The sequence below is a fragment of the Cyanistes caeruleus genome, chromosome 5, assembly GCF_971803275.1.
Source record: "Cyanistes caeruleus chromosome 5, bCyaCae1.hap1.1, whole genome shotgun sequence".
Taxonomy (NCBI): Eukaryota; Metazoa; Chordata; class Aves; order Passeriformes; family Paridae; genus Cyanistes; species Cyanistes caeruleus.
Window position 1 is genome coordinate 11,139,868 of NC_141705.1, and position 23,330 is coordinate 11,163,197.

The 23,330-nt window shown below is 39.3% G+C and overlaps 1 protein-coding gene across 8 annotated transcripts in view; it reads left to right on the forward strand.

Annotated features, from left to right (window-relative positions):
• AFAP1 (actin filament associated protein 1) overlaps nucleotides 1–23,330 on the forward strand; it is a 114,421-nt gene that overhangs the window by 26,943 nt on the left and 64,148 nt on the right. For 5 of the 8 annotated variants that reach the window (XR_015287487.1, XM_086891225.1, XM_086891228.1 and 2 more), the window contains one exon: nucleotides 22,501–22,629. Coding sequence is in view for 7 of the 8 variants with exons in the window: in XM_086891225.1 (XP_086747351.1) it covers nucleotides 22,503–22,629 (127 nt within the window). In the remaining variant the exon portion in view is untranslated. Of the gene's footprint in view, nucleotides 1–2,132; nucleotides 2,307–22,500; nucleotides 22,630–23,330 lie in introns of those variants that run through there. The other 3 variants (XM_023925543.2, XM_023925545.2, XM_023925547.2) reach the window with 1 other exon arrangement.

Below are 23,330 nucleotides of genomic sequence, written 5' to 3' on the forward strand. Positions count from 1 at the left end.
CAGTCACCACTGGCATCTGTTAGGATTATTATCCTGTATAACAGCTTGCTTTAACCAATTATCTTTTTGATTGGCCACCAAGCCTTTCCTGGGCTTTTAAAATTTGACAGTTGAGTCAATCATGTAATTTCAAAGATTATACTAGAAATTTAGAATTGGATTACAATTTTATGTGTGTTTGACTTCATGGCAATTCTAATTTTTAGACTATTTAAACTAATAAATCTATTATTTAGTTCAGACAGATGCCAAATAAATGGCTTCTGCCAACCTGGTTAATTTTTTTCCCTTTTCCTCTCTGAAGACAAAGAGAAGTATTCTGTTGGTGTTTATTTGCAGGGACACAGTAATTGGATACATACATCTATTCATCTTTAGGTTATTAGTTGAAATTCAGCCAACTTCAAAGTCATTAACATGACTGAGGCTAGTGTGAAATGAGCTAGAAGTCTTATCTAGTTATTGATAGGCATCTATAGTAAAGTGCTTTTGCTGCAACTGATGCAGAAAATATGTCTGTAGTGGGCATAGTTAAGTATATAAATAACATACATTGTAACTTCCTAGGATGCAAAAAAGCTTTATTATCTAGAAAAAATTTTGTCTATATCATGTCTGAGGTCTTCTGGTGGAGAGAATATCTTTTGGAGTTTTCCCTTACATTATCGTGCTATGCCTGCTGGGCTTTTAGAAATAAGATTTCATTTTTCATGACAGAGATGTACTTCAGATGCAGCACAATAACCTTCAGTATAATTACAATGTCTGAGTGTGGGTGAAACCTTGAGGTGAATTAGCTTTGATCCAGAATGGAAGGGATGTAAGAGCTGAGTCTCTCCTAACATTAAGATAAATACTAGAGGTAGATGAGATTATATATGGAAAAAACAATCTGAGCATGTAGTCCTGCAAGGAGTGGTACTGTCCTTGTAGCTATAGTAAAACCTCAGTTTGTTTCACACTGTTTTGCAATCTTCTGGGTATTAGTATAATGAAAATAGTAAAAGTGTTGTCAATATGTTGTAACTGTCATCAAAAAACTTGCTCTGCAGACATGGTGTTCTGCAGAAAGTTCTCTGTTTATAATTCAGTTAAATGAACTTTTATGTATTAAACTTAAAAACACCCCAGACATTTGCTGCTGTAGATGCAAAAAACCGTAGAATTAAATGTCTGTAGAAATTTAAGTCACTTCACAGGGTGGGATCTTCTACAGCCGTAGAACATCTCCCTGGAGTGTGGAGTATTTTCCTTTTGAGGAAAAGCTGAGGGAGCTGGGCCTGTTCAGCTTTGAGGGTAATGAAGGGAATATTAAAGGTACATACAAATATCTTAGGGGCAGGTGTCACGTTGATGGGGTCAGGCTCTTTTCAGTGATGCCCAGAGACAGGATAGGAACAGGAACAGGAACAGACTGAAACACAGGAAGTTCCATCTAAATATGTGGAAAATCTTCTTTTTGTTGAGCTTGAAAGAGGACTGGAACAGGTTGTGGTCTTCTCTGGAGATATGTACAACCTGCCTGGATGCAAACCTGTGTAACCTACTCTAGGTGAAGCTGCTTGAGCAGGGGGAGTTGGACTAGATCTCCAGAGGTCTCTTCCAACCCCATCCATTCTGTGACAGATGTTTGTGAGTCTTACATCACTTTTCAGCCACTAAGACTAAAGGAGATAGGGAAAAAGCTTCATGCAGAACATCAAGCTCTGTCTCCTTGAGTGAGGAGGAGCAGACAGGGTGATTGCAGAAAAGAAGGGGAATGAATCTGTCAGTATGTGTCCTGCTGCATTTGGATGAAAAAATGCCGTCCTGCCAGAATATGTACCAGCCTTCTGAGGACCCAAAAGAATGTCTGAATCTCTGAGTAGCTGAGTGCAGAAGGAGCACGTTCTGAAAAGAGTGACTAGTCACATGAATTCAGATTATTATGGCTCAGACTGGTGTATTTTGCTTTATAGAGCAAACCTTAACAACTAGTAAGGATGAAGGTTCTCCAGGTGTTATCTACCCTGCAGCAAGTCTCTCCCAAAATCTCTCAGATCTAATTCTATTACTACTTTGAAATTATTCTTAAATTATGCTTTTCACTCTGAGAAATCTTTTTTTTTTTTCTTTGTTTCCCTTAGCAGCTTCATCAATGACAAAAAAAAACAAACAAAAGCAAGCACTGGCCCTGCAGCACAGAGTGGTTCCAAGGCATGGCTGTGTCTTTGTGCATGAAGTGCTCAGAGGACCTGTAGGAGAGAAGCTCAGCTTCCAGCAGAGTTGTTTTGTTCCTCAGGAATTGCAACCTGTACCAACATCAGGTCTGTAGTTCCAGGAGACAGTAGGCTAATAGAAAAAAACACTAGAGGAAGTATTTAATAAAAATCTAGAGGTCACTTCCATGGAGACAGCTCTGAATTTTCTATATCTTAATGTTAGCTAAGCATTCTCTTGAAATAAGAGTGACTTGTTGCATGTTTAAATGGGTTTGTACATGATTAAACCCGACTATTGAAAGGTTGCATTTTCAACCTCAGAGTAAGACATCAGCAAGAACACAAAAAGCAGTTGGAAATTGAGTTGCTTCAGAGTCGTTTTAAAATTAAAGTCAGCAGCCCTGAAGATTACAGCACCTGACTGGATTGTTTTACCAGGGAATTGGTTGGCTTCATGATGGATGCACCAGATCTAGCAGTTGTGCATCTCAGGGTGAGATGGCTCTTACTCAAGGAAAAGGAATCCTTCCTTTTGCAGTAAGTCCAGATGCACTGCACTGCTGAGTTTAGTCCTTGATGGAGGGAAAAGCCAGAAATCCACAGCAGAAAGTGGGGACAGAGCACCTCTGTCCTTTCCCAACAACCCACAGTCGCACTGGGATAGGAGCAAGGAATTGCATTTTCTTGCCAGCTGTGCCAGACAAGAAAGGACCCAAGGTAACTTTTGTGTTTGCTATTGGTTCTGCAGGTCTGTTCAGAGTGACATTTCCCACATGTCTGAAAGCAAGAAGGTGTTTTAGGGCTGTTTCTTTTATTACAATTGTCTCTGATGTAACAGGGATTTTTTTTTGTATGAAACCATGTAAAAGTAGTACATTATGGCATTGACACTGTGTCCAAATTTGTGTTTTTGTATTATTTAGAAAATGTTCCAAGCCAAAGGCAAAATGCCCCAAATTAGCTTAGAAAAAATATAACTCAAAGAAACAATCGTCCCCTGGATAAAATCCAGCTCTGGAAACAGAGAGAATTAGATTGTCATCCGAACTGGCATGAGCTCCTGCGCAGCATTTGGCAGATTACTTAGGTCAGATTTTAGCTGTAGTGTTTATGATTAAGTGAAGAGGCTCTGTTTCCAAGCAGGTTAATATGCAGTGATATTTTAACTGATATTAGGGGCCAGTTCTCAAAAGTGCTGAACACTTTGAACTTTTGGGGATTTTAAAAATGAATCAACAAAATTCATGTTCAGAAAAGTATGTAAAATAATGGCTGTAAAGACACAGACTTAAGTGTCTTTCTATTTACAAAATTACTTTAAGGAATTCGAATGCCAAAAATTAATAAGCATTTGAAAGGAATGAAATACTTGGCTGTTAAAAAGGCACAAAAAAGACTAAAATAATAGCAGTGTTCATTTTTTACCCTCCAAAAATAAATACCTTGTGTTCATCATAAATACTACAATTGAGAAGATAGTGCAAGTTACAAAAGCTTTTATATACTTTATTTTGAATACAATTGAATTTATTTCTGCTTCAGAGTAAGGGTTGATAGGAGAAAAAAAAGAAATTTCCTATGACAGATGATTTTAATTTACTTCTAATAAATCTGACTTGTATTATACTCATTCTTCTGAGTTCTAATTGGAAACTCTCTGAGCAGAAAGTTCATTTTTCCTGAAAAGTCACACTTCCTCCTGGATGTGAATAATAACATGTATGTTTATTTAGTAATTTATTTTTTTTTAAAACTAAATAAAATACCTCCTTAAATACACTAGGCTGCCAAAAACTGGATATTTGCCAGTAATTTTCATGGTAAGTTTCCAGAGCATCTTTTTCTGACATAGAACACTGTGTTAATCTGAGGTGTAATAAAATGTTCTTGTACTTTTAAAGCATTAAAAAATGGTTCTGAATCACTGGCTATAAATGAGAGGACCTTCTGACTCTTATCTCAGTACCTCAGGCTGGTGGGACACTTGGATTTTTTTCTTGATAGAAGATTCTGAGCAGGTCTTTGGTTCTCAGAGGGGATCTCTCACTACCCCACATGGTATTTGTGCTTGGCATTTTGCACATCTTGCCTCTTGGTGTGGCAGTTTCTCATGGTCTTGGGGTGAAGAGAGAAGAATGGTTGAGGAGGTGCGTAGGAGCACTGGATCTTCATCATAGCATTTGATTCTTGCTGAGGAAATGGCCATTTAACCCTTCACAGCCATCAGAGCTGACCCTTGGCAGTGACCTGTGTGTTCCTACAAACTGCCTTTCTCTGGAGGCTCTCACAACTGCTCAGTTAACAGGAAAGTGATTTAAAACAGGGAAACTTCATAGTTCTGGGATGGGAGCTCCTTTGCTTCCTTCCTGCTGCTATGGTGAAGCTGGTGGCTCTGGCACACAGTTCAGTATTTCTACATGAAAATCACAGCTGGACAGCTGTACTCCCACCAGACTATTCCATTAATGTTCACCAAAATTATACTTTACCTGCTTTAATGTACCTAAACCCTACTATAAAGAAGACCTCTGTTTTCAGGAATACAGCATATTCTTGTACAATGCCAAAATAAATAGGGATAAAATAAATAAATAAAATAAATTAGGAGATGGGGATGAAACAGAGATAATGAGGATTTTCTGCTGAGTGAATGTTTGGACTGTGAACTTTACAGGGGTTTGGACTGTGTATACACACTTGCGTTCTAAGGATGCTGATCTCAACACCAGTGCCCAGCAATAAATGAGATTTTGCAAAGAGAATAAACAAAATTTTGAGAAGACAGATGAGGTGGCAGCCTGTCCAAAGGCAAAAGGAAGCAGAGAGGCTCATTATGAGGTGCTGAATCTATAAGAAAACACGAAGATTCAATGCTCTTAGAAAACGTTTAAATTAGAAAAGAATTTCGTAGAATTAAGTGAAATGCAAAATAATAAGCAAATAAATTATGACCCAGGCTATTCCTTGAACCCCACTTCACCCTTGACTTTTCTGCTGGTTCACTGGCACCAAGACATGCTCCAGTGTAGGGGCAGAAACAGGGACAATTCGTGATGATGGAATCAAATATTGTTGAGATCCTGCCAAAGCAGCTGTCTCCTGTCTGTCCATGTCTGAGTGCTCTGTTGCCAGAGATCCAGCTTTCTAACAAATGCACAAAAAAGCATGCCTCATCCCATTGTTTTGGTCACCTTGGTACAACCAGACTTCTGAGAAATTCCTTAATAACCCCTGAGAAGCAGGTAACCCTGTCTGGTCTGTGTCCTACCCTGTGGACAGAATTATTAGCAAAGATACATTCTTTTCATCCTTGCTGATATTTTATATTTATACTTTGCATTTGCATTTTTCAAGTTTCTACCATTCATATTGTATCAGTTGTTGTCTTTGGATGTTGTTTACTCTCTTTAAAGTTCTTATGTCATTTAGCTTCATATTTTTTAAGTGGGAAAGAGTAGAAGATACATATTCATATGTTCATTTGAAAAACTTCACCATTACTTAGACCACCTAGAAGATTAAACCCTGCCAAGATACCAATGACCTGTCCTGTGTCCTTTACTCGAAGGAATATACTATAATATATTTACAGGATAAATAACAATTCCATATTGTCTTATGCAGGGAAAGTGAGAAGTAACTGAACAAATTAGGCAGAAAGGTTGGACTGCTTGCTGGCAGACCTTTGGGATCATACTCTGCTTAGCTACATTACTTCTTGTCAAGGTTTCAGATTTCTGTAGGTGAAAAACCACTTAACAGTTGGATGGCATACACAAGAATTCTTATGTTGCTTTCATATGTGTGTTTTAAAAGACATAAACAATATTATTTTTATTTCTAATGACAAGGCGATAAAAAGCCCCAGAGGAGGTATCATTCACTTCAGTGCATCTCATGGGACCATGAAGAACCAGAAACATGTCTGCTTAGTCCTCTGGGATCTTTTTTCTAGTCCTCTAATTTTGGAGGAGCAGAGGTGTTGGGGCACAGTGTATTATCTCTCTGCTTCCTAGGCTTTCCATACAGGCTTTGTAGGCAGGGTTGTTGATTCTCCAAATAGGTTTCTGAGATGGTATTGATGCTCCTTGAAGCACAACTATTGCCCTGGTGTGTGACTGAGGCTTCTCTAGCTTACACTTGCATAGGTGCCCATCTCTAACTCTGCTCCAGTGTTTGCTGCCGTGCTCCTCAGCTGCAAATTCTGCAGCTCACAGCATATGGGTCTTGCAAGACACTCCCTGACAAAATGTTGTTTTCCAAGGTTGATATATATTCTGAAAAATGCCATCTGACTGTGATGATTGCCAAAGAGCAGCGTTTTTAAGGCACCGTTGTTGAACCTAAAATTCATGTCAAGAGCTCAATGAACCCTTTTCTTTTAGCTTTTAATTTGAAGCTCTGCTGACAGCAGTGCTCCATTGATCTGCTGCATGGATCACTGAGCTGTGGCCTCACAGAGCAAGCCTGAGGAAACTGTTACCAGAACTCGAAAGAGTGATATTATTAGCTCACGATTTGCTACACTTAAATAGTGCTCCCAAAGGAGCTGGGTACTGGACTGTTTTCAGAATTCTGAATTCACCTCTGTTTTTGCCATTTACTTTAGTAGTGATCTTGGGCAATTGCTTTTCTCCAGAGTCACTTAGCTGTTACTCTTTTTACCTTAAAGAAAGATAATTGGTGTAAGGCTTGATGAGACTATGGAGCAAGAGCAATCCTCAAGTTCCACTTAGATGTTTGAAGCTGGGCTTGTATGCCTTGGTTTTTTTGTCTGTAGACGGAAGATACCAACACTCAAACCTGAAGCCTCCTAATCTGGGAGGTTTAATGAATATTCATGCAGTGCTCTGAAGACTAAGTGCCTAAGAATTTTCCAAATAATAATTACACCTGCTGACTTTTATTCCAAGCCCCCTTCCACCCTTGCTCTTTCATTATTTCATATAGTCTCTCAGGGCTGTGGAACTGAGACCATTGGAATTTTATAATGAACATTTCAGAGCTGTGCATGTGGTTTGCTTGAGTATGATGATAATTTTCACCTATCATTTTTTTCTCTGTGTTCTTGTTTCAGGCTTTTAGGATGAGCTGTTAGAGTGTTATAGTTTCACTGTAGCCTGTGATATAATTTTTTGCTAGTGTCATCGTGTCAGAGGGTGACACCAGCCTCATATGGCCAGGCTGTGCCCTGGAGACTGCAGCCACCAGTGGGGGTGATGTTTTGGCATGGTTGAATATTTTTATTCTTTCTCAGTATGAGAGGTTAAAAAATGAAATCCAAGTCGTTTTAATTAATCCATGCTGCAAATAATCTCTGGCTTGGCTTGCAATCCAGTCCTCTTCCTCCCTACTCCTGGAGCTAGGTAATCCATTTGCCTGCAGGCTAATGCAAGCCAGGAATGTAGGTCTGGGGCCCAAGGTGACCTGTGATTGTCCTTCCAGGCCAGACTGCTTGGGTTGGGGAGATTGGGTGTCCCTCTGAGCCCACACCTCCTGCTTGGCAGTGGCTCAGCATCCTTCTGCTCCATGTCAGGATAATTAGGTGAGGGGCCCCGGGGGCCGAGAGCGCTGCCAGGATGGCTGTCAGCCCCTGACTTCTCGCCAGCCATCTGAGCGAGTTTGGCACTGTAGATCGAGGAGAGGCTGGAGAGTAGAAAGTCATGAATGCTTACATGGTTCTGCCATCATCTTCATCATCATCACCGTTATTATTATTTATTAACATCTGCACATCTGGCCAGGCCATGCTGTGGCTTGTGCAGAGGCAGCTCCTGCCAGTGGGATCTGCCCCCATTCACAGGGCTGGGACAGTCCTGCAGAGTCAGGGAAACCTGCAAAGTTGTGTAGAAACTTCTTAATAATTTAATTTAATGTTATTAAAGTTATTAATAGCATAATAGTAAATTCTGTATGGTTTTAAAAGAAATATTTAATAATTTTCTAATGCAAATATCTACTGATTTTCTATATGGGAGTTTGGGCTTTTTTAAGATTAACGAAACGTTTCCCTTCTTCAACAGATCAGTAGGAACTTTCCACTGTATCCAGGTCACACAATTTAGATCCACATTTTCATTACAAAGACAAAAATAGACAACACTGTCAAAAAAGGATAAAATTAGTCACATTATCTTGAGAGGGCCACAGCTTGATTTGGATTTTCAGACGTGCTAAGATTTAGATTATCTCAGCAGCCATTGACATTGGGAGAACTTTACCATTAATGGGAATCATTAGACAAAGGCTTTTTGGATCCGAGATTCCGTCTCACACACTCAGTGTTACACATTCAACATGTATATATTTGGTCTGTAGGGCTAATTTGGTGCTATAGCACAGCAGTTAGATTGACACCAAATTTGTAGATTTAGAGAACTGCAGAGCATGACACTTTTTCCCACTTTTCACTGGTGTCCCCATGAGGGTGTGCACAGGGTGTGCACAGAATTGCCCCAGCATGCAGTGTGATTTGGGACATCAGCCCTGTCCTGTCACTGCCTGTGGTATGTCAGGAAACAGGACATTGTGGATGACATGATTCTTTCATTACCCCAGTATTGCCTAGGATAAAAGGAATTTCAAAGCAGCCCGAGTTTGTGACTACAGCCCTACGAGCTTTATGGAGCATTAATTTAGGTACAAGTAGGTCAATGGTCGTGTTCCACCATCAAGTTATTCCAGCATGACTGGGTATTGCTCTTAAAAACTGCATCAGACCCCTGCTGTAGTCCATCCTGTGGCTGTGCAAGCACACATGCCAGCCCAGAGAAGAGGCAGAAATGACAGCCTGGGTTCGGGGAAAGCTGTGGTTTGGGAAGGGTGCCCATGGCTGCTTCTTTTGGTGGCAGTGCCAAGTTGTGCTCTGTGACAGTCTTTGTGGTACTAAGCCTGTCTCAGTTTCCCATCTGTAAAACCACAGAGAGTGCTGCTTTGTAACCCAAAAGGATGGCAGGAAAATGGAGTAGTCTCCAGTGCCTTGAGAATTAACATTGCTTTCTAAAAGTTAGGAGATATTTGCTCTCCTGTTTCTCTGACTTGAAAAATTGCAAAGGCTTTTTTTAGAATCCGTGTCTTCATCATAATAATTTCTTGATTTAGCTATTTGTCAGTTTTCGTCACTTTGCCATCTGGAATGAAAAGAAAGTGTAAGCTGATTCTGCCTTTCTTCATATTTATCTTAAGGAAGATTGTGGTAAAAAAAAAAGTGTAATCATGAGAAAAGAGATTAAAGAAGCAAGGAAGACAAAAAGCCTTACCCCAAGCACACATTTACATCTTTCCTATACACAAGCTATTTAAATGAGATAATTCTTTCTGTTTTTCTTCAAGGAATGCTGTAAAGGTTCATGGATTGTGAATGACCCATCTTTCTCTTGTTTTTCTTCTCACGTTTCTTCTGTTTCATCAGGACCACCTGGCCTTTTTGAAGCACCTTTCTGCCATTCTTAAATGCTTCAAAACAAGGGTTTATTTGAATAGTTTCTATTTTTCTCCTGGTCTTTTCTGCCTTTTGCCAGTTGTCTGTCAATTTCTTGCTCCTAGGAGGTGAGCAAGGTCACCTGGCATTATTTGATTGCTGATGTATATATCTGTCCTGAGTCCCTGCAAATAAGGGAACAAATACGGGTTTCAGGAAAGGACTAGGACATGATGGAACATTTTATCCTTTCTAATATTGTTTGGGTTTGGGTTTTTGGTTGGTTTTTTTTTTTTTTCTTTAGTTTTAGAAGTTTATTAGCTATAGCCATTGTTCTCAAACTGAAGCTTAGGAAAAAATGACTGAAAACATTCATCTTAGCAGTTTCTTCACTTTATTTTCAAAGTTCTTTGAACAGGAGGGAAATGGTTTGGGCATTGTTTTTTTGTAGATACACATATTTTGCTAAAATTCACCTAAAACCTGCTCAAGTGGATTTGACTGCTCACGTTCTTATTGTAAATAATTTCTAAACTGAATGATAAAAAATACCTTTAGGGTAAAATACATTTTACTAGGATTTTTTATTTTAAAATGCTTAATTTGATGGTGTTTCTGTAAGAAGTTTCTAGTGTGTCTTCCATGGAAAAAAGCAGATTTCTGTCTCAGATTATTGCCCCTGAAGACTGTGAAATTAATACTTCTCTAAAATCAGTATGTTGCAATTTATAGGGAACATCTCTCTGAGCCTTTCTCTGGATTAAAAGGCACAGAACTAAGATTTGTATGAGAATTGTAACCTTAATATATATGCTTGATTCTTCTCACATTTTGCTTTTCTTCATGCAGTGCAAATCAGATGCAAATGGGGAACTATTAGGAATAAATGATCGAGATGATAGAATGCAATTTCACTTGTTTTCTTAACAGCCATGAGCAGCCCCTAGAGATTGGACTGGGGGATGTAATTTATACAAGCAAGATCAGTCCTGAGTTTTCTGTACTTTTGCTTGGGAAGGACCTTCTTATGTTCTTTGCAAGAGATGTATGCTTTATTAATTTACTTTTTAACTCTGATGAAAGTGTATGGGGAAAGAAGAAGGGGAAAATAAAGGAGCACAGACTAGGAGGAAGATTCAGTCCATTTGTTTCAGGGTCTACAATTCGGTCTCTTGATGGAGGGCAGATGCTGTCAGATTAGAGGCCACTGTCACCCCATTTGGGTTGCAAAGAGGGGTGGATGTAAAGTCTAATAATGATCTAAGGAGGACAGATGTAGCATTAGCTTCTGGTCCAAGCAGCCACTGTATTAATTTTCAAGTGAGCAGCAGCAGCAGCAGATGGTGAGATGAGGCAAGGATGCAAATGCTTGCCATGGATAGGTTTTATCTTTGTGCAGCGGCTGTGGCGGGTGCTGGGCCACCCCAGCTGGTCAGTCCCAGCCCTGGGAGGGATCCTCACAGGGCTCAGCTGCCAGACACGGGCCTGACACCGGTTGTTTGTGCTATGATGCAATGGGATAACTTTTATAGAGAGTCAGCACATTTTTGGTAATAACCGAGACCAACAGATGCATCGGTCTGTGGTTTCCCTGTTAGGTTATGAGTCTGAAAAACAAAGCACATAAACTCAGGAAAATGTGCAAACTTGCTATAAACTCTAATAGTTGTGTTTTTTTCTCTTGAGGGATGGTTCTGGGTTTTTGCCTTTGAGATCTCAGTGGGAGGACATTTGGCAGTGCACCTTCTTTGTTACTCAGGAATACGGGAAAAACTGGGGAACACCTTTTGGCAAATGTGGTTAAACAAACAGTCCAGGATCTCATCCAGACAAACAAGGCTTTGGATTGATGGCACACCCAACCTTGGTGAAGCACATGTTGATCAGGGCATTCCCCCAGCTGTGACAGAATTTTGGTGAGGACAAATGGACATGCAGTGAACCTCTTAGTCATAAACTGTGGCTTCCCTGCCCAAGTGCTCAGAGGTAATTTGTGCTTGCTGTGTAGTTTGAATACAAGGTTTTGTTCTGAACCCAGTGGTCCATTTTTATCTTTATGGTATCCATCAGCTGACACAAGTGGGCAGTCATGGAGAGAATATGCTGAGGATGTAGGTAAAGTGTTTTTCTTCTTCTCTCCTGTGGCCTGATATGAAGTTTTTAGATGCTGGAACAATGAGGAGCTGGTGTTGCTTGTGCTGTTTGGTCCCATGGCAGCACTTTTTACAAACAATAAAATGATCTCCTTGACCAGAATAAATGCAGCCAGACTTAGAGCTAGTGAGATCTGCTGGTAATGGTAACATTTTGGACATAAGTCCTCAGAACTTAGAAATATTCTTGGAATATGGAATAATAATTTTATTTTTTGTAAATACCTCCTGTCTGTTGGGAAGGGCCAGGTGTGAGGGGGAGGATGGAGCTGGCACAGCTGGTCAGGCAGTGCCCATGCTGGTGCCAGGGTATGTTCTGGCAGCTGCTCTGGTCTCCCATCCTTGGAGCTGCATTCTCCCACTGCTGGCAGGAGGAACAGACGTCTGTTTGTCTGCTTTGCTCCTTTTGCATAGGAATGAACTTAATGCCTTTTAGATGTTAATAACTAAAACACATTTTTTTTTCCCTCCCTGAACTCATCCTGCTGCTTTAGGTAGTGAAACTGATCAGAAGGATTGGGAGTTTTTTTTTACCATGGGAAAAAGTTTTCAGGGTCTGACCCAAAGGTAGATAAAAAAAACAGCTGCATGACAAGACATGGTGCAATTGCTGCTCAGGGGGGAATGTGAGGATTATTGCTGAAGGGAATGCTGAAAGAAAGAGGGATTTCATGGGAGAGAGGGAAGCTGCTTGGCAGGGAAAGGGGAGGCTGTTCCAAACATGTGGGGCAGCGTGACCAGATGTAAAAGAACTAGATAATGTCCAGAAAATGATGCAGGGGGAATGCAAGCCACAGAGGTAAATTTTCCCTGGGATCTTATAGGTAAGTCTGTCTAGCACAGTCTGTATTCCAAGGAGGTGCAAGGCTGACTGGATAGAGGAGTAAAGGTGTCTGGAGCAGCCTGAGAGAAAGGTGTTGACAGCAGTTTATTACTGTTTCTTAAACATATGTTTTCTGGGTTTATGGTAAATTCAGAGAACAGCCATAATTAAAATGAAATCTCTGTAAAATACAAGTATTTGCTGCATGTCCAAGGCTGCAGTGAATTAGTTGGGCTTTGGTGAAACTGCGCAAAGGATGCCAGATAAAGACCCAAAGTTTTGAATAAGGGTTGCTTGGGGTTTTTTTTTCTCTTTTTCTTCTTTTTTTCTTTTCTTTTTTTGTTGTGAGGAGAAACATTTATTTATTTATTTGTCTTCTGAATTTGTCTTATTTTCTGGCTGATCAGTACTGCAGATGAAAATCATCATCTGTCAATGCTATGGGTATTGAAAATAATTCAGCTTTCCAGTTAGTGTATTTGAAATGGTGCATTGGTGACATGGTGACAGCTGCTTACATGAGATCCCTGGGGTCTAAATCCAGTCATGAAAATTGTGCCAGAGTGTTTGTGCTCCTCTCTTCAGCGTGCTCATTTCCAGGTCCCATCACAGTAGTATTACCCATGTCCTGCCAGGACAATCAGCCTCTCATGGGTACTGCTGCCATTATTTAAAACTCTCACAGGCACTTCCAGCATTCCATGATGGAATATTTAAATTATGAAGTTTCTGTATATTTTTAAAGATGGGAAAATGAGATTTTGTGACAAAAGAGCATTTTGAGTTCCAGTACAGTCCATAGCTCAAGTGGCAAAACTTCAGTTGACTTATTGGATCAGCTATTATTAGTATATTCTTTAGTACCTCTTCTTTTCTAACAAATATATGAAAGTGCACTTGATTGAATTCTGATTCTCCTATTGTAAGAAAATATAACTTAGTTTCAGGACCTAGGTTTTCACAGTTTTCCGAAATGTACTTTCTGACTTTATCTTCTTTTAGAGAGACAGTGTAACCTTTCATCCCTTATTAAGAAATGGAGACAAAGAAGGCGCCTTGAAGGTGGCTGTGTGGAGCTCCATTAGCAGGTGTGGATCCCACTGGTGTGGATCCCTTCCCTGTGGCCAGGCTGTTTGCTGTTGCCCTCCTTTGTAGCAGCCCCTGTCCAAGCCCAGAGGCACCAGGATCAAATCCAGACTTCCAGCACTCTCTGTGCTTGGCATGGGAGGGAACCTTGATCTGTCTTGTCTGGCATAGTGCAGAGGTGTGCTGAGTGAAGGAACTGGAAGGAATAATTTGCCTCAGGCTGGCTGAGCTCAATTCTTTTTAGTTTATTTTTAATTTATTTGCAGAAACTATAAAATTAAAAGTTCATTTAATTTTCCTGTCTTCATAGTAATCATGAGGGAGAACCAGAAGGAGAAAAAATCAGAGAGACCTTGAGGTATTTCAGAGAATTAACCTGAGGGGTACAGGGAATTGAAATTCCCCATTTTGGAATTACAGCTTTCCTACTTCATCACAGCTAGCTGAAACCACTGTTGAAAGGCATGTATTGCTGTTTTCAACAGAGAATATATTTCTTGCATTTACGGATCAGGTGTGTCATCTATGCCAATGGACATCTATTAATAGAAATTTTCAAAAGCCTAACAAAAAAGCAGAACATGCTTCTCTCCTTGGGGAAAGCATCAGACAATAATCAATGTATAGCAGAAGTTACTCATTGCATAATGAGCCCAGCAGTGAGAACTGTCATATAAAAAAGTCTAGTAGGACAGAAAAAGAAGGGGTTCTTTTCCATCTTCACATACAAATGTGAGGACTTATGAATCTATTCTTATAAAATGCAATATTGTCTCATTTCTGGCTCTAATTTAGCTGCACACTGGAAGTTTGGAGCTCCAGATTCACAAAGTGAAAACTGTGCTTCAGCTGTACTGCTCATATGGATGACATGATCAGACTACAGACTTGAACAGTTTTTAAGTTTGCTCTTTGACATAGATAATAAAATTGTATTGCTTAATACAGAAATACCAAATTATAATGTGCAGTTCCTACCATTGCCATATTTGTATTTCTTTGTCATTGTTTTGCTGTTCTGTTCCTCCATTCCATTAACTTCCTTAATTTACTGTCTCACATTTCTGGACATGTAATTATTCATAACTTTGAAAGAAATTCTACCCTAAAAAGGGACCTGTGTTCAGCTGAGCACCCGAGTGAAGAACTCCCAAGGGGTGCTGCAGTGCTTGGCTTCGTTTTTCTGCCACAGGTCACTTGTGTCTGTGTGTCTCAGCCTTATCTGAGCCCCATTTCCCCTGGGGTTTGGAGACAGGCGCAGACTTTCACCTCCTGCCGCAGATTTTCTGTCTTCATCATCGGGGGAACCGCTTTTATTTTGTGGAATCGGAGCCTGCTCATTAATTCTGTGGTGTCTGCTTATCTTTGGTGGTTTGGGGAGAAGGAGGAGGTGAGATAATGCAGGAGCCAGCAGACAGGACCTGGAATGTCTTGTCCTGATGGGACAATGTCAGCTGATACTTTTGGAGATGGTTAAATGCAAGAAATTTCAATTTCCTGCTGCAGAAGGGCAATGGGAGTCCAAAACGAAATCTCAGCCTGGGTACCCAGAGAGGCAGGAGGGTGAGACTTTCTCAGCTTGCTGAGGGTGAAATTCATGTTCATGTGCTTTAAAAAGTATGTTACATTTATTTTGGGAACAAAAGAAATCCCATATGGAAAGCATACTTTTAGATAAAGTCTTGAACAACTTTCTAAAGCCCACTGCGAGTTTGTTTAGTTAGCTATCACCATTTTTTTCTTTTTGGCTAGCATATTATGAGTTCCATGTAGATAATTGGTACTTAAATATAAATGCCTTTAACATTAATTATTTTTTCTTCCTTTTTTTGGTTCTTCTTTTGTTATTTCTTTTTCCTCTTTATTTTTTCTCTCATTTTTTTCATCTTTTCTTCTCTGTTTTTACTTTTTTTTTTTTTTCTTTGAGTCTGTGAACTTGCTTAAAAGCAGATGTTCTTCTCCAAAGTCTGTGGCATTGCTTAAACACTGGTCTGCACTTTAAAAAATAAATGCTTTCTGCATCTACCCTATGCTAATGAATTACACCCCAGCGTTGCTGTCACTCAGTGCATGGCAGTGGGATTTTTGGCATGGCTGTAGGATTCACTGATGGAGCAGGATTTTTAGCAGCTTGTTTCTTGTCCAAACATTCCTTAATGCCTTCCTGCCTCTTGTCTTATCACACAGGTATTGTAACAGTAACATTTGGAGCTCTCATCTTGCAAAGGTTTTTTTTGCTTTTTTGCAAAGCTGGTCTTGTAAAAACCAATTCCTTGAGAAATGAAGCAGAGAGGAGAAAGAGGAATAAATGTGGGGTGTGGCTGAAGCGATCCCTTCACATTCATTGAGGCTGATCATAAATATGCATGAGACAGGAGGAGCTTTCAGTAGATGCATTTTGTCTCTCTTGCCCCAAGCTATCTGAAAAGATAGCCAAATTTTAAACAAAATATGTTTTTTGCCAGTTTTTAGAGAGGTGTAATTATTTTTTTGCTAAAGCCCTCTAATGGAAATCCGTATATATGTTTTACTTGCTTCATACTAGTTCTTCATCTCTAGGTCTTCATTTGCTGTTTAGGTTTCACCGATTTTAGGGTGAACTCTTTAATACCATGTATCCCCAATTGATCATCTGCCCTTTCTGCATATTTACCAGGTAGAATCCATGGCACTTTGCACATTATGGTTCTCAGGGCAGCAGAGAAGGATGAGTGCAACCAAGAGAAAACTCATCAAGTCTTGTCTTGTCACAGGGTGTTTGTTCCTCAAGCAGCAAGACTTCATTTCTTGGGGGAGGGAATTTCAATACAATTTTCAAATATGTCAGCTAATTTCTGGTAGCATACTGAAAAAATTAGAAACTTTTCCTACAACTAAATATGCTCTCACTGCTTGCTTTCAGATTTTATGTGCTTCTGTGTAAAAATCTCCTGGATAATGATAAAACAGTCATTAAAAGAGCTTTTTTATTAATTGCTGGATAACAGGATATTTGTAACTGTGTAGAAGTGAATCAAAGTGATTCTGTATTTTTCTTCATAAATATTTTTGTCCCCTTGTGGCTCTGCATTCATTGTTGTGTCCCTGATATTCATAACTTTATAAAAAACAGCATGGTTTCCTCAGCAGTAGATTGCTATGACCGTTTTAATAAAATATTCAAATTACAGCATCCAAAACTAAGGATAGTGACACTATTTCAAGAGAAATGGATATAAACATGAAGTTCACGTTCTGCTTTTTGTTTTAAATGAGAACATATGTCTGGTTTCTACAGTGTACCCACATACCAGTGAGGTTTTTTTTAAAGATTGGGAGACTCTCTATGTTTCAAGAAGCTTTTATATATAGGTTGAAAATTGGCCTCAATATTGCCCCTTAATCCAATCAAATTTGTTTGGAGAAGTGAAGTGGGATCACCCCCTGTGAAACTGGGGCTCAAAATGCTGACATAGATTTTTTGCTTTCCTGGAAGATGTAGTTCACATAAATACACATCTCTACAAACAGAGGGGTAGCAAGGTGAAAGTCTCTGGCCTGTATTCTATACAAGATCAGATTAGGTGATTTCTCATAGTGAGTTTCTGTTATAGCCTTCAACTTCTGAAAATGACAAACTAAAGAGGGAACAGTAAATGTAAGCACGGAGAAATTTGATTCAGCAATGTTCAAGGAACTGATCAATAGGATCTTCTGACAAATTGAATCTAAATTACAATTCATTTTTCTATGATAGATTTGTATACTTATGTATTTTCATAAATGCATTTATAACAGACATGCAAGCATGGAAGTAAAGTTGCTCCGGGTGGGAGTTTTTTGCTGTATGGACAACACAATAATTAATAAACATACTTCCTGTCCTCCTCTCTGGACTTGCATTTCTTTTTCTTTAAAAGTTCACTAATGTATATTAGTCAACTGAAAAAAACCTTTCAGGTCATTTGTGCTATGGTAAGGTTAAGAAATACTGTAATTGCTAGGACTGAGCAAAAACAATCTCATTTTTCTAATGAGCTCATTCTGGTTATTTCTTCTGGTTTAAGCAAACTTGAAATCATACATGTGATACAGAACCACCCCTACGATTTTTTTCTAATCAACTGGAAGTGAAAACTATATTATTTTAAAAAATGGTTATAGGCTAGTACCCGTAAACATAGATTTGGAATAATTGCATCATCATGCATTTTTAGTCCCATTTGGTTTTAGTTCTGGTTTGGAACAAAATCTGCAGTGTGATGTAATTGCCTTTCTCTGATTATTTTTACCTTGGTGTATTCTGTTGCTGGCTTATGTATATAGTTTTTATGTGCTGCCATTTGAAAAACCTTAAAATTCCTGAGAGCTGGTCTTGGAAACCCTTCTGGATTTATCATTGTTTTTTTATTTGTGCATGGCAATTACAGCGACCCATTAGGGGCCTATAACTCCTTTTGAGCATAGAATGGACTTCTCATCATTTAATGTGGAATGTGATTTTGCTCCTCAGTCAAGCTAAAATCAGCTTACTGTTGTGATTGCTATCCCTGGGCTCCACCCTGCCTTTCACCACCTGCCACTTACCAGTAATTCCTTTGGCAATGAGAATACAGCCAAAACTGTCAAATAAATTGGCCCCTTTTTGAGAGCCTTCTTCTGATTATTATTCTTTCTTTGTGGTGATGTCAGATTTCCAAGGGTAATCTCTCACTGGAGGAGTATGTTTTTCTTTGGGACTTGCATCACCCGCTCCTTTTGAGTCTCCATTTAAGAAATGATTGCTTACTGAAAATATGTAGATTTTCTGTTATTCAGTTCCATTATTTTTTTTTATTTTTTTTTTGTGAGCACATCATCACATTTCTAGGAAGGAGAAAATAAGATTTTTTAATCCAGAAAATCAGCCAAGGATTGACAACAGGGAAAATTGTTTCTTCCCCTGAACATACAAGTTTATTTGTTGCCATCTTGGAAAAAAGAGTTTTCAATACTTTATTTCAATACGCTCCAGGGCAGTGTTTTTCCTCTTTCCTTAAGTAGCAAAAGTACTAACAGAGGAAAGTATGCTTTTGGGGTAAGTGGAAAGAGTGTTTCTTGCTAGCTGGGAACACTGTTTCCCTTCTTTCCTTTTGGATGTTCAATATCAATGCGTATATGAAGAGAAATTCAGAACTTTTTTCCTTCACACTTCATCGTATTTATGATGCTATTAACTCCCACAAAAGAAAATACATCCCTAATTTAATCCTGGTAGAAACAATGTCTAAGTGTTGATGTCTAGCGTTTTTTAACAGCTGCTAACAATTTCATTCTGTTGTCACACTAAAATAGTGAATTAGCATTTATGGCTTGAAGCCAGTGTCATAGACCTGTGAGCTTCCCGAGGCAGGAGGAGCAAGTCTTGCCATTCTGTGTATTCCTTGGGGATGCACTGCTGGACCTGGGGGCTGCAGGGCTGGACACCAGGGCAGGGAACGTGCAGGGCATGTGGAGGTGTTGCTAAGGCTGTGTTTTGGCATGTTTTCAAGTATTGCCTCACCGGTATCAGGTTCATCTTCCCATCCTCTTACCCGTCCTAACCAAAGCTTTGGTTTTTAAATCCTCGCTGGGGCAATTAAATTTCTTCCAGTACCTTTGGTGGGCTGGTCATTAGGTCAATGGGAAGGGGTCTCCAGGGACTGCCATGCAGATTTCCTCCTAAGACATAGAGAAAAGCTACACATTTATGGTACAATCAGGAGGGATTTGGGCTGGTGCCAGCTCCCACAAGTCTCTCCAGTAGAGGTTTCCTATCTCTTGTCCTCTTGCTTCCCTGTCTCCTTCTCTGGCCACTCCCTCTTGCTCTGTTTTCATTTCTCATTGTGCAATCCATCTGTTTATATTAGAATATAAGATCCTGAGAACAAGGATCTGATAATTTCTGAGAACTTGACACAGTTGTGTACACTTTGCATATCAAAGGTATCTGATGCTTTCATCCTTTTTTCCCTTACTGGAAGTGAAGGTTCTCAGCAAAAAATGAGGTGACTGTGGCATATGGTATTCTTTGGTGAAGAGGTGAAGGGAGAGCTCCCTTTCAGCCTATTTAGAGTCCCTCACCTTAAAGAAATCAGGAAACGTGGCATTGCAAAGAAATATTAGTGCAGTAATATATGCAATTACTAACAGTAATTGCAATTACTAACAATAAATATAGCTGTAGAACTGCATGAAAAATATATATTTCTGGTACTGCATACTGATTAGAGTTCACAATGATTGCCTAGATTGTATGGTAATGATAGCTTTTGAAAGCATATATCATACCAAGTAACTATTAAAATATTCATATATTCTGTAACTAAAATGAACAATATTAATGCATTTTATATTCAAAGCATACTTTAAAGTTGGGGACCACTATACACAGAATGGAATATATATATTATCTCTAAACTGTATAATTTGAGAAAAAAATAAGAGCTCATTATTTGGGTATTTTTTTTTTTTTTTTTTTTTTTGCTCTTATGGTCTTTTTATTTCTCCTAGAGTCTCATGATCACTTACTACTTTGCAAATCTGAACCCATGCCTTTGTGCTTCAGAAAGCTGTATGCTGTGTATGTGTTGTTGTTTCATAATTTGAACAACCCTGGAAGTAATAGGGTTATTGTGAAATACTTTGGATTTCTGACAGACTTCTAGGGAGCTTAGTTACAAATGTGATGGCAAAAAAATTATCATTGTAGCCATGGGATGTTTTTAATGAGCTACATTGTGAAGTGACACAGACAGTTTTCCTGTTGTTTTAAATACCCTCTTCCTGCCAATATCTTGTCAAAGCCTTTGGGAAATAGAGTTTCTGAAAATGTGGGCAGTTTATGTAACAGCAGTGCTACTGCTCAGTTGAATAAAAGAATATCATCACCAAGAAAAACTTGGGCAGGATGGATTTGTATGTACAAATGAATAGTGTCTTTGAGAAAATTAAGGGTTAAGGTTCTGGAGCACAAGTCTTAAGGAGCAGTATCTAAGGGAGCTGGGATTGTTTAGACTGGAGAAAATGGGATTCAGGGTGGACATCGCCTACAACTGCCTGAAAGAAGGTTGTAGGCAGGTGGGTGTCGGTGTTTTCCCCCAAGCAGCAAGTGACAGGATGAGAGGAAATGCCCTCAGTCTGCACCAGGGGATGTTTAGATTGGATATTATAAAAAATTCCTTCCATGAAACAATGGTCAAACATTGGAATAGTTGCCCAGGAAAGTGGTAAACTTGTCAATGATAAACACGTCGATGTGGTGCTTAGGGACATGGTTTAGTGGTTGGACTTGATGATCTTAAAAGCCTTTTACAGCCTAAATGATTCTGTGAAAATACTTGCCCAAGCGTACTGCTTCAGGGATTTCTTTGTTAAGCTGTGTTCATGCCCTGGTATTACTGACTGGCACATCTGCTGTTCTTGCTAGCAGTTTGTTGGCTTTGCCAAAGCAGTCAGAGTGTAGGTACAGTCTCCAAATGAATGTGAAAACCTACATTTCTTGGAGACAAGAATAGGCTGAGAGTCCCTTGCAGGAGTGTAGCTGACATCTGCAGGCTTCCCTGCACTGAGCTCTTCTCAAATGCAGGGTAAAGCAAATGCATCTCAAGCAAAGGCTGTTTAAACATCCAGACACATTCTCAGAAATGGAAGAGAGGATTCCAGGTTCAATTGGGTAAACAATTGTATCAGAAAGGTTGTAGGTGTAGGGAAGAGCTGGTAAGGGAGTAAGCAGCAAAGAATGTACCTTTTAGAGGTCTGAAGGGGCTTAGCAGCAGTTGCCCAGTCAGACCTTGAAAAGGCTATAAAAACAAATGTGATTAAGTAGCGAAAAATTTAAGTGGAGGCATTTTGGAATGATGTCACAAAACTATAATAGTACATCCCCTTAAGTGAAGGGATCAGAGAATCTCAGAATTATGAGAGAACTGAAGCATAAAAATGTGGTTCTGTACCCTGGGTTTCTTCATGAACCTGATGAAGAGATATCATATGATCAGGCTGTAACAAAAGTGTTTATATGTATGGCCTGAGCTACTGCAGTTCTTAGGAAGATGCAAGATTTAAGGGATAGCTTGAAAGGCAAAAAGTAGAACTGTGCTTATGAAGTTCATTGATTAAAAAATTGACAAGCACTGGGAAAGAGAGAAGGAATGTAATTTTTTCTAGAGTGAGCTGGAAAGCTTTGAGATCTGGAATAATAGAATAAGATGAAATGTGAAATGCATTGAGTGGAATCTGGGGAGTGATAAAAAAATATGTGACATATTGGGAGCTTGGCTTTGGAGAACATAAAAAAGAAAAATCACTGCAAAAAAAAAAGAATACTTCTGCTTTCTTCCCACAGCAAACAGAAGAAAAGAGATAAAGATTCATTAAAATACCAATGAATACTAGATATAAATAAATTCTAGAAGCTTTACCAAGCCTTAAATTTATTTTGCAGTTTGTTAATGGGTGGGGGAAAGCAGAGTGGCAGAGAAAAACCAGGGGCCACCATTCCTTGTGGAACTAGGAATAGTTCTATTATTGTCTAACTTGTCTGGTGCTGGCTTCATCATGTGTCATGTGAAAAGATGTGTCTTTCAGTTTGGAACAAATGTTATAAATGCCAGCAGTGCTCACTAATGGATTATTCTGTTGGTTCTATTAATGTTTAATAATGTTTAAGGCTCTTTTCATCAGGGAGGACCATACATTTTAAAGAAATGCTGGAAAATAACTATGAATGTAGAGAAATGAGAATTAACTCTTATCCTTTTTTTCCAGTGGAACTTTTCAGAAAAATATTTTCAGAAAAAAAATTCTTTTGTCTTTCAGCCATGGAAGAGTTAATAGTTGAGCTGCGCCTGTTTCTTGAACTTCTGGACCATGAATATCTAACTTCCACTGTCAGGGAGAAGAAGGCAGTAATAACTAACATTCTCCTGAGGATACAGTCATCAAAAGGTCAGTGCTGGGGTGTGTTTTCTCACTTGCAGAATGCACAGAATAGGTCTGTGCTCAGTGAAATAACTTTAAGAGCTGAAGACAAGCCCTAAATTGAAGCAAGACAGAAAGACTGGGTGAAGCCAAAGTGTAACTTTCCTGAATGCTTTCCTTTGTGTCCCACAGTAAAACACAGTAAAAGGCACACTGAGAAGTATGTTGGGTGCACATGGGTGAACCCAGCCACGGAATTATTTCCTAGGTAGAATGTTTTCACTTCTGCTGGTAGAGTGGCTACTTCATGTAATTTGTGCCAGTAATGCTGTTTGTGAGTTTTGATGTCAGGGAGTGCTGCCCACAGCACTGTTTCATCTGTGTCAAATGACCCAAATCCATCAAAAAGCTTGATACTGAGGTGGAGTCTGGTGCATAACTCATATAGGAGTGCCAAGCCAGGGATAGGAAATGGTTGTCAGAATGTTTGGATTGCATTTTGCAATTAGACTCACTTTCTTGTTTTCTTCCTATCTAAAACCAATTCTATTGCACAATTCCTTGTCTCCATCAAGATTATGGAACTGAGTGCAACATAAGTGATTCACTGTGTACAGGAACCTTTCCACAGAACTTTAGTGAAGAACATTCCTCATGATTTTTTCTATTTTTCCCCTAGTATGTTTGACCACACTTTGCTGTGTGCAGTGACATCTGGCTCTGTCTCC